The 12,500-nt window shown below is 47.9% G+C and overlaps 1 protein-coding gene across 1 annotated transcript in view; it reads right to left on the bottom strand.

Annotated features, from left to right (window-relative positions):
* Positions 1 to 12,500, bottom strand: part of LOC308372414 (protogenin B-like) — a gene marked incomplete at both ends in the record, with an annotated part of 30,010 nt that overhangs the window by 5,669 nt on the left and 11,841 nt on the right. Inside the window, 9 exons of the mRNA XM_080847567.1 lie at positions 1 to 124; positions 1,495 to 1,680; positions 2,084 to 2,392; positions 2,729 to 2,893; positions 4,921 to 5,168; positions 5,727 to 5,886; positions 6,573 to 6,869; positions 10,603 to 10,736; positions 11,109 to 11,253. The exon at positions 1 to 124 is cut by the window's left edge and continues 106 nt beyond it. Of these exons, the coding sequence (XP_080703693.1) occupies positions 1 to 124; positions 1,495 to 1,680; positions 2,084 to 2,392; positions 2,729 to 2,893; positions 4,921 to 5,168; positions 5,727 to 5,886; positions 6,573 to 6,869; positions 10,603 to 10,736; positions 11,109 to 11,253 (1,768 nt within the window). The remainder of the gene's footprint in view (positions 125 to 1,494; positions 1,681 to 2,083; positions 2,393 to 2,728; positions 2,894 to 4,920; positions 5,169 to 5,726; positions 5,887 to 6,572; positions 6,870 to 10,602; positions 10,737 to 11,108; positions 11,254 to 12,500) is intronic.

Raw genomic sequence — 12,500 nt, 5'->3', positions numbered from 1 at the left:
GGGTCAGGGTGTCGGGGACGGAGGGCGGTATCAGCCCAGTGTCCAGCTGGAGGGGGGGGGGAGGGGCCAGCCTTGACTTTGGAGGAAACGTGGAGGGGGAGACATCTGGGCAATGACCTCTGACCTGGACCATGACAGACACAATGCAGAGGCTGAGTGTGAGTGTGTCAGCAAATGTGTGTGTGAGTGTGAGTGTGAGTGTGTTTGGGTGTGTGTGTGTGTGTGTGTGTGTGTGTGTGTGTTTGTGTGTGTGTGTGTGTGTGTGTGTGTGTGTGTGTGTGTGTGTGTGTGTGTGTGTGTGTGTGTGTGTGTGTGTGTGTGAGTGTGTGTGTGTGAGTGTGCATCTGTGCGTGTGCATGTGAGTGAGTGTGTGCGCGTGTATGTGTGCGTGGTAAATGGCTTAAAAATGCCTCAACGTGCCATCTAGAAAGAGTACACTGTTTGTGACTTCTCTATGTCATGATATTCATCGACTCTCAGTCTAGTGAGCTCTCAGCCCCTTGCCTACTCTTTAGCTTCTACCAGAATGATGGTGGAGTTAGTTACGCTCAGAGCGGGAGGTATAGTTACACTTTAAACCCAGAGAAAAACACTGGAGGTATAGGTACACTTTAAACCCAGAGAAAAACACTGGAGGTATAGTTACACTTCCGAGTTCCCATGTTGAAATGAGTTTAAAATTGTTAATACGGTCACTGCTAAATCAGATGTGGTGAGCTGGCTCAGTATGGCTGACGCTGCTGGCTATGCGTGGCTGCACGGAGACTAAATACATCCAAGAGGTGAATTAGGACAGGGAGACCTCACTAGAAAGATGAGGTGAATTAGGACAGGGAGACCTCACTAGAAAGATGAGGTGAATTAGGACAGGGAGACCTCACTAGAAAGATGAGGTGAATTAGGACAGGGAGACCTCACTAGAAAGATGAGGTGAATTATGACAGGGATACCTCACTAGAAAGATGAGGTGAATTAGGACAGGGAGACCTCACTAGAAAGATGAGGTGAATTAGGACAGGGAGACCTCACTAGAAAGATGAGGTTAATTAGGACAGGGAGACCTCACTAGAAAGATGAGGTTAATTAGGACACAGATACCTCACTAGAAAGATGAGGTGAATTAGGACAGGGATACCTCAAGCACTTGTGTCCTTAAACATGCTGCTCCTACAGCAGAGGGGGTGAGATTCCCCACCCTGGCCTGGGATGGAGGTAGAAATGGGGGCGGAGTAGAGAGGCCTGTGATGGTGAACTACACCTACCCAAGTCTGTGATGGTGAACTACACCTACCCAAGTCTGTGATGGTGAACGACACCTACCCAAGTCTGTGATGGTGAACTACACCTACCCAAACCTGTGATGGTGAACGACACCTACCCAAGTCTCTGATGGTGAACTACACCTACCCAAGCCTTTGATGGTGAACTACACCTACCCAAGCCTTTGATGGTGAACTACACCTACCCAAGCCTCTGATGGTGAACTAGACCTACCCAAGCCTGTGATGGTGAACTGCAGCTCCTCGGCTGAAAGCTGGTGGCTGGCGTCCTCTGGTTGGCCCTCCTCATGGTAGTAGAGGCGGTAACCCAGGGCAACGGTGCTCCCAGGAGACGGATGCCAGCGCACAGAGATGGAGGTGCAGTTGATGGGCTGCAGCCTGAGCACTGGGGCAAGGGGAACTATGGGGAAACACACACACACACACACACACACACACACACACACACACACACAAACACACACAAATACACACACGCACACACACACATGTTACAGGGCTGTTGTTCAGAGCTGCATTCTGAAATTTCAACATTGGTGCAACTTCTGACATTGATTGAACATGTAAGGACACTTTTACACCATAACCTGAAACACTTTGTGTGGTGTGGTTGCTGTGGCACACACTGACGATGGCTTAGGCCGAAACGCGTCTGGAAATAAACTGGTCTAAATAGCAATGAGAAAAGCTTGAGCGTGCGGTTTTATTCTACTCTAAGTTAAAATTCTTTTACTCGCACCTGAAATCGCATTTATTTTTGGAAGTAGATTGCGCCTATCCCTACTAACGGTTGCCGTGGTTACCTGTGGAGCTGGAGGTCTTGGGTGTGCGGTGGGAGCTCCAGGCAGACGGCTGGCTCCAGCCCACTCGGGTGGTGAGGGCGATGCGCAGCAGGTAGATGGTGTCGGGCTGGAGGTCCTGCAGGAGGTGCTGCGTGATGTTGTCTCCCGGCAACTCCAGCGCGGTCTCGTCCTCGTCGGCCGCCGTGCGGAAGGACAGCCGGTGCGCCAGGATACGGCCTCGGCTCAGCTTCACCGACAGCGGTTGCCATGACACCAGGATGTCAGTGGGGCTGAGGCTTGCCAGGCTCAGCTCCGGAGTACGCAGAGGAACTGGGGCAGGACACAAACAACACGACAGAATATAAACACACAGCCTGGCATACACAAACACAACACAACAGAATATAAACACACACCCTGACCTACACACACAACACAACAGCATACAAACACACACCCTGACCTACACACACAACACGACAGCATATAAACACACACCCTAACCATCACACACATCATGCCAGAATATAAACACATAACATACACCCTACCAACACACACCCTGACCACACAGAGTAACTGTTAAGTGTTAGCAAGTGTTAAGTGTTTGTTTATGTGTGTGAAGACGTGACAGATGTGTGTTAGTGTTCTAGTGTACACACTCACCGTCCTCCAGGGTGTGCTGGCTGACTTGCTCGGACATGCGGCTGGCTCCCATGGGCATGTAGGCCACGATGTAGAAGGTGTAGTTGACGGCCGACTCCAGCTCGTCCACGATGTGGCTGGTGGTGTCGTTGCCAATGACGGCCTGGTACTCCTCATTGTTCAAGCCTGAAGGGGAGAGCACAGATATTATAGTGGTCATGTTAACATCAGTGTATGATGGGTCATGTTACTATCAGTGGAAGAAGGGTCATGTTACTACCAGTGTATGAGTGGTCATGTTAACATCAGTGTATGAGTGGTCATGTTACTTTCAGTGTATGAGTGGTCATGTTAACATCATTATGTGAGTGTTCATGTTAACATCAATGTATGAGGGCCATGTTAATATCAGTGTATGAGAAGTCATGTTAACATCAGTATATGAGGGGTCATGTTACTATCAGTATGAGTGTTCATATTACTATCAGTTTTGTTAGCTGAATAACATCACTGGGGTTTAACGAACACAATGAAAGACCAACTGTTTGGATCTGTAGTTCTGCTCACTGCTCAAGACTACAGACACTGATTTGATCTGACATGATTTTACACACACACACACACACACCACCTCCTCATCATGACACTGATCCAAAGGCTTAAAGAGTCAGAGTAACACACACACACCACCTGCTCTTCATCACACACACACACACACACACCACATCCTCTTTACCACACACACACCACCTCCTCTTCATCATGACACTGATCCAGAGGTTTAAAGAGTCAGAGTACCACACACACCACCTGCCCTTAATCACACACACACATACACCACATCCTCTTTACCACACACACTCCACCTCCTCTTCATCATGACATTGATCAGAGGTTTAAAGAGTCAGAGTGACTATTTTCCACACTAAGTGTTTATTCTGTACACACACACACACACACCACCTCCTCTTCATCATGACATTGATCAGAGGTTTAAAGAGTCAGAGTGACTATTTTCCACACTAAGTGTTTATTCTGTACACACACACACACACTCCACCTCCTCTTCATCATGACATTGATCAGAGGTTTAAAGAGTCAGAGTGACTATTTTCCACACTAAGTGTTTATTCTGTACACACACACACACACCACCCCCTGTTAATCATGTCACTGATCCAGAGGTTTAAAGAGTCAGAGTTTCTATTTCCGATAAGTGTTTATTCTGTACACACACACACACACACCACCCCCTGTTAATCATGTCACTGATCCAGAGGTTTAAAGAGTCAGAGTGTCTATTTCCGATAAGTGTTTATTCTGTACACACACACACACACACCACGCCCTGTTAATCATGTCACTGATCCAGAAGTTTAAAGACTATTTCCGATAAGTGTTTATTCTGAAGGACCCCACCGATTGGAGTCTCAGCTCCACTGGACCGGCCCGCTGGGCCTCTGAAACAGGTCGCTGTGCCTTTAAGAGTCGCGGCGGCGGTGGTTAGTGGACAATAGTGAGCCGGGCTTCATCACACACACACACACACACCACCTCCTCTTTATCACACACACACACCACCTCGCTGTTCCTTTAAGGGTCACTGCGGTGGCAGTGAGTGGACAATAGTGAGCCGGGCTTCATCACACACACACACACACACCACCTCCTCTTTATCACACACGCACACAGCACCTCCTCTTCATCACACACACACACACACACACACCACCTCGCTGTTCCTTTAAGGGTCGCTGCGGTGGCAGTGAGTGGACAATAGTGAGCCGGGCTGTTGTTCTCCCGGAGCGGTGCTCTTTCTTCTGATCCGACCTTTAACCCCTGCAGCCTACAGCAGATGGCTGGCCTCACATACTAAACCCCAGATCACACCCCACACTGCCCTCAGCACTGGACCATTCCAAGTCCTCCGTCAACATTTTACACAACAACAACAACAACAACACGGACACTCACAACATTTTAAAACTTTGGCCAGTTGGGTTACTGCTTTTAAAAACAGAATCAGTGAATGTGTGCAAAGATCAGAACACTTTTCTTTCTCTTTCTCTATCACAAACATCACATCACCCCCCCCCCCCCCCAGCTGCCTACTATACAGTCATGTCCTAGCCCAGTGTGGCGTACATGGCGTGTGATGCAAGTTCTTGTGTGTGATGCATGTTCCTGTGGTGTGTGTAGCAGGGCTCTCTCACCCTCGGCCTTGGTGTAGTGCACGGAGTAGGCGATGACTTTGCCCGCGTTGTACTGCGGCCGCTCCCAGGCCAGCAGGATGGCGGAGCTGGAGATGGTCTCCGCCCGCACGTTCCTGGGCGCGCTCGGACGGTCCTCTGACATCACCACGATGAGCCGCGCCACGGACAGCACGGAACCCTGGGAGTTCTCCGCCATACACTGGTACATGGCGTCGTCCTCCGGCATGATCTGTGTGATCACCAGCTTACTGCAGCAGAGGGGAGAACACAACAGCAGACCGGTCACCCAGGGGCACATGATGGAACAGCACACACACACATACACACACACAGACATACACACACACATACACACACACACACACACACACACACACACACTCACACACACAGACATACACACACACATACACACACACACACACACACACACACACACACACACACACACTCACACACACAGACATACACACACACATACACACACACACACACACACACACACACACATTCACACGCACAGACATACACACACACATACACACACACACACACACACACACACACACACACAAACACAGACATATATCATATATGAACACACACACACATACTACACCAGACACATGCACACGCACACATCATACATGAACACACTCACTCACACATTGACACCAGACACACACACACACACACACACACACACACACACACACACACATAGACATATATCATACATTTACACACATAAACACATACACCAGACACACACCCACACACACCCACACACAAACAGCTTAGTGTACCTGTGGTATGTCTTCACCCGGCCATTGGAGTGCAGCTCGTGGCCATTCTTGAGCCAGGTGACGCGTGGGCGGGGCATCCCCTCTGCCACGCAGGTGAAGCGGGCAGTGCCAGCGCGGGGCTGGGTCTGACTCTCGGGGCGCTCCACCAGGGAGGGGGAAGCTGCAGGGGAAATAGGGACGAAGGTTTAGGTTGGTAATGTGATTGTTGTTGATGTGAGAATGGCAGTGTGATTGTTATTGTGAGGTTGGCAGTGTGCTTGTTGTTGTTGTGAGGTTGGCAGTGTGCTTGTTGTTATTGTGAGGTTGGCAGTGTGCTTGTTGTTGTTGTGAGGTTGGCAGTGTGCTTGTTGTTGTTGTGAGGTTGGCAGTGTGACTGTTGTTGTTGTGAGGTTGGCAGTGTGACTGTTGTTATGAGGTTGGTAATGTGCATGTTGTTGTTGTGAGAATGGCAGTGTGATTGTTGTTGTGAGAATGGCAGTGTGATTGTTGTTGTGAGGTTAGCAGTATGACTGTTATTGTGAGGTTGGCAGTCTGCTTGTTGTTGATGTGAGGTTGGTAATGTGCTTGTTGTTGTGAGGTTGGCAGTGTGACTGTTGTTGTTGTGAGGTTGGCAGTGTGACTGTTGTGATGAGGTTGGTAATGTGCTTGTTGTTGTTGTGAGGTTGGCAGTGTGCTTGTTGTTATTGTGGCAGGTTGGCAGTGTGACTGTTGTGGTGAGGTTGGTATTGTGCTTGTTGTTGTTGTGAGGTTGGCAGTGTAATTGTTGCTGTGAGGTTGGCAGTATGATTGTTATTGTGAGGTTGGCAGTGTGACTGTTGTTGCTGTGAGGTTGTGCGGTTCCCTTACCCAGCACGGTGAGGTTGGCGGCAGCGGAGGTGTGGTTGCGGGTGCGGGGGGTGGTGGCTCTGCACAGGTAGACCCCACTGTGGCGGGGCTGCACGTCAGAGATCACCAGGTTACCGTTGCCTAGCACCCGGGCGTTGAACACGTCGATGGGCTTGGAGTCGGCTCTGCTCCAGGACACCAGGGGCTGTGGGTTTCCGCGGGCGACGCACTCCATGACAACGGTGTGATGCTGGGGAGCTGAGATGTTCTGGGGTGGCACGACAATCTCAGGCCTGACAGCAGCTCTGGGGCCTGGACCTGTGGATGGAGGGCAGAGAGCACACGCTCACACACACTCTCAGTACAACACGCTGCCTCTCCCTCCTAACACACGCACTCACACGCTCACACACTCCCAGTACAGCACGCCGCCTCCCCCTCCTAACACACACACTCACACACATTCTCAGTACAACACGCTGCCTTCCCCTCCTAACACACACACTCACACACACCCTCAGTACAACACACACAACGTGCTTCCCCCTCCTAACACTAGTGGTGGGGGGGAAAATCGATTCAGTTCAGTATCGCAAAGTATTGCGATATTTAATTATATTTATGTGTTTTACTTTCGGGTTTTCTCCATTGGTTTTCTCTGACTTTACTCTGATAATATTACATTTGCATATAACAACCACAAGGTGGCGCCTGTTGCGTTGATCTGATCTGATGACGTAGCAGTGCTTTGTTACCGTGTATTCAACAAATTTAATTGAAAATGGCTTCACCATCTCAACCGATTGTACACGAAGCTCCGTCTTCTTTCAAGTCGAAAGTGTGGCTACATTTCGGTTTTTATCAAAAATGTAATAGTAAAGACCTTGACATGCAGTATGCCATCTGCAAAGAGTGCCGAATGAAAAGTAAGTATTGTGGGAATACGACGAACTTGAGAGTCCATCTCACAAGGTACCATTTGGAGTTAGCGACCCCTGAGGAGTTGAAACGACCAAAATCACCCCCAAATCAACGCACCTTGGACCAAACAAAAATGATAAAGTTACCTCCAAACTCCGAAAGAGCTAAGAAAATCACTGAGGCAATAGCCTACTTCATCCTCAAAGATGTACAACCTTACAGTGTGGTGGAGAATGAAGGTTTCCAGAATCTGCTTAGCATACTGGAGCCCAGGTATGTGATCCCCTCAGGTAAATATTTTACCGACACTGCCATCCCCAAACTCTACAGCGAAGTCAAAGAGGAGGTAAATGAAACTTTAAGTTTAGCCGAAGGAGTTGCTATAACGTGTGACAGTTGGTCATCAAGGGCTACAGAGTCCTACATGACCATAACCGCGCATCACATCACGGATGAATGGCAGCTTTTAGCTCATGTTCTTCAAACCAGGGGGATGCATGAGAGTCTAACCGGGGCCAATGTGGCTGAGGTGCTGAAAACGGCAACCGAAGAGTGGGGCATCGCTAACAAACCGATTGTTTTGGTTACGGACCATGCGTCTAACATGGTAGTGGCTGCGCAGGTCGGGGGCTACCTTCACGTGAAATGTTTTGCCCATACTCTCAACCTCGCCTCACAGCGCGCACTTAAGCTGCCTGCTGTCGCTAGGTTACTAGGAAGAGTCCGGCGCATAACCACTTTTTTCCACCGCAGTACAATCGCCAACTCCATGTTGGAGCAAAAACAAAAGCTTCTGGACCTCCCCACTCACAAGCTTAAGACCGATGTTGTGACCCGTTGGAACAGTGGTTACGAAATGCTTCAGCGTTTCTTGGAACAACAACCTGCAATCTGTGCTGCTCTGTTGTCCTCTGAGGTCAGGCGGTCAGGCAGTGATATCTGCACCCTCAACGAAAATGACATTACAGACGCTGAGGACATAATGCAGGCACTTCGACCGATGTTTGTAGCCACAAAAATAGTTTCAGAGGAGAAGAATCCCACTTTGTCCATCATTGCTCCAGTGCAGGCAAAGCTGCTAAATGACACACATGAGGCAACGGGGGACAAACCAATTGTGAGGGACATCAAACAGGCAATAAATCAAGATCTGCAGAAGAGATATAGCACTGTTGAAGAAAAAAACACCCTCCACACAGCATCGGCCCTGGATCCACGATTTAAGTCACTGCCTTTCCTGACCACAGATGACATCAGTGCCACTTATTCCAAACTGGTTGTGGAGGCAGCCAGCCTTCAGGTAGGCCTTATTGATCTACTAGTTTATTACATCGTTTAAATAGTTATTATTTTACAATATCAGAGAGTACTTTACAAATTCTATATTATTGATTTATTAAAACCAATCCTATGTTCATCTGGCTACTTTGGTTATTTTCTTACATCTGTTTTAATTGCACTGAGCATTCCACAGCTATTTCAAACCTGAGATATGTTTTTTCTTTTAACATCAAATGTTTCCCTACAGCCCACTATTAGGCAAGAAGAGACCAGCAGTGCCTCTGGAATAGAAATGGACGGACAGGATCTCGAGGTGCTTGAAGAGCCACAACCTAAAAGAAGATCTGGGCTAGCTGATTTACTGGGAGAAACATTTTCTACCACAGCCCCGCTAAAGTCAGCATTTTCCCAAGCTGAAGAGGAAGTGAAGAGATACCAGGAGGCTTCTCCACTGCCACTTGAAGAAAACCCCCTCAACTGGTGGAAAGCTCATGAGAAAATGTATCCTTTCCTGGCCAAACTCGCCAAAAGATACCTGAGCATTCCAGGCACTAGTGTGTCTGCTGAAAGGGTGTTCTCCACTGCAGGGGATATAGTCACGGCCCAGAGGAGCACTTTAACATCTGAGCATGTTGACCAACTGCTTTTTCTGAGCAAAAATGCCAACATTCCAAAATGAATTTAACATTTTGGTTCATGACCTTGCAGCCAACTGGACTGGACTCTAGCAGTACACATTTTTGTTTATTTTTCTCAATTTGATTGAAGCGCTGAGTTACTGTTATTTATATGATTATTCTCAGGTTTATGTTACTCTTTTAAGTCTTTGCTTTGTGTTTCTCTATTGTATTTAAATAATTGTAAGTTATGTGCTGGGAGCTCAGCGTTCATGTGAGAGGTTACCTATTCCGAAAATAATTACAAAGGTCCTGTGTCCTGAATGTTCAAGGACAAAGTTTTGCACTACCCTCGTAAGTTGTTCACATAATTAAATGTGACATTTGAAGTGAGTTGAGCAGTCTTTTTTTGTAATGTCTTTGAATAATATGGGGGACATGAATTGCAATATATCGCAGAATCAAATCGCAATACTTGCTTAATCGCAATATATTAAGAATCGCAATTATATTGAATCTTGTCCAAAATATCGCAACACTATCGAATCGACATTTTTTTGCCAATTCCCACCCCTACCTACCACACGTTCACACACACTCTCAGTACAACACGCTGCCTCCCCCTCCTAACACACACTCACACACGCTCTCAGAACAACACACACCACGCGCCTCCCCCTCCATACACACACTCACACACACTCTAAGTACAACACACACAACGTGCTTCCCCCTCCTAACACGCTCATACACACTCTCAGTACAACACACACAACGTGCTTCCCCCTCCTAACACACGCTCACACACACTCTCAGTGCACGCTGCCTCTCCATCCTAACACACACTTGCACTCACACTCACTCTCAGAAGAAAACCCACAACGTGCTTCCCCCTCCTAACACACACTTACACACACTCTCAGGACAACACACACAACGTGCTTCACCCTCCAAACACACTCTCACTCTCAGTTCTTCACAGACAGAGTGCTGTCTCTTCCACACACACTCTAGAACTCCCAGTATGACACAAACGGAGAACTGCCTTTTTCACACACACTCACCCACATTCTTAGCACAACACACACCACGAGCTTTCCTCCACACACACTCTCAGTACAACACACACATGATGTAGCCACTGCTCCTCACACAGGAGGATATCTCTGCAAGACTTCAAACAACGACTCAAACAGGACTCCCATCATGCATTGCGACAGGCAGACCCTCACCAGAGTGGACAGACAGGGTGGCCTCGTCACTCAAGAGCCGGCCCGCTATGTTGGTCGCCAGGCAACGGTAATTCCCAGCATCCTCCAGTCTCACGTCACTGATCTGAAGCACTCCATTCGGCAGGACTGTGATTCTGGAAGGAGATTAACAGAGGGGTCAAGTGTCATGTCACATTCTATGAGTCTCATAACAGCTCATGAACATTTACATTCACCAAGCTCTACACAGAGAGACATGCTCCACCCCCAAACCCCAGAGAGAGAGAGAGAGAGAGAGAGAGAGAGATGATGAAGATGGACACACCCAGAGAAGGACATGGATAAACCCCGCAGAAAGACCCTAGAACGAGGTGGGCACTGTTGGCATAGACTGCACAGAGCGAGGTGGGCATGGTGGGCACGTTGGCAGTGGTGGGCATAGAGGAACTGCCCAGAGCGAGGTGGGCGTGAGCACCCTAGGCTCCGGCCCCTGAAGGCTGCCATTAGCAGGATCGTAGCGGGCTTACCTCTCTGGCTGAGCCGGCAGGGCGCTTTGGTTGAGCTCCCAGGTGATGGTGGCGGGGGGGCTGCAGGTGACCTCACAGGTGAGCCTGGCCATCGACCCTTTCCTCACCGCTACAGGAGCGGGCTGCGTCACGAAGGATGGGACGCCTTGACGAGGGGCAAGAAATAAAACAAGGGTGAGATTACTGACTCGCTCACCATATTAAACCCAGACTCTATCTCTCTTCACATGGTGATCTCCTCTTCTCTATAACTCTGTAAGTCTATAACTCTTCACATGGTGATCACAATTACTCTATAACTCTTTTATAAACAAGAAAATGGTGATGACTTTCAGGAGAGTTGAATACGTGTGCAAGCCACTGTACATAACATCCCTCATCAGGGCACCCACACAGATATAAAGCATTTATAACACATTCCTGACTAAGATGGGTTTGTTTGTTAATGAATGGTGCATATTCATTGGTTAGGTGTGAAGCTGAACCCCAATCGATCTCTGCTCTGATTGGCTGGGGCCCTGTGAGGGTGGGGGAGGGGAACCAATGGTAAGCAGCTGGTCAGATCAATGGATCAATGGTCGAGTGTCAGTGAATGATGAGCCCTCATTGATCAGCATTTACCAATACCAATACCCATTCATTACTCTCTACGCAGGCTTCCACTGATACAAGATCAATGTGAATCAGCAGTAAAACCTTTCCTCTCCACATGCCATAGACTGCCACCCTCAGCACCCCAGACACCCACCCTCAGCACCACACACACCCACCCTCAGCACCACACACACCCACCCTCAGCACCACACACACCCACCCTCAGCACCACACACACCCACCCTTAGCACTCTCTCATACACACATTCATCCTTTATGACAACTATAGTTATTCTCTCATACACACATCCTTTATGACAACTATAGTTATTCTCTCATACACACATCCTTTATGACAACTATAGTTATTCTCTCATACACACATCCTTTATGACAACTATAGTTATTCTCTCATACACACATCCTTTATGACAACTATAGTTATTCTCTCATACACACATTCATTCTTTATGACACCCACACTTATTCTCTCATACACACATTCATTCTTTATGACACCCACACTTATTCTCTCATACACACATCCTTTATGACAACTATAGTTATTCTCTCATACACACTTCCTTTATGACAACTATTCTCTCATACACACATCCTTTATGACAACTACACTTATTCTCTCATACACACATCCTTTATGACACCCACACTTATTCTCTCATACACACATCTTTTATGACAATTATAGTTATTCTCTCACACACATTCATCCATTATGACAACCACACAGTTATTGTCTCATACACACATTCATTCTTTATGACAACTACAGTTATT

This window comes from Sprattus sprattus, assembly GCF_963457725.1.
Source record: "Sprattus sprattus genome assembly, chromosome: 11".
Taxonomy (NCBI): Eukaryota; Metazoa; Chordata; class Actinopteri; order Clupeiformes; family Clupeidae; genus Sprattus; species Sprattus sprattus.
This window is presented reverse-complemented; position numbering and strand designations above follow the sequence as displayed.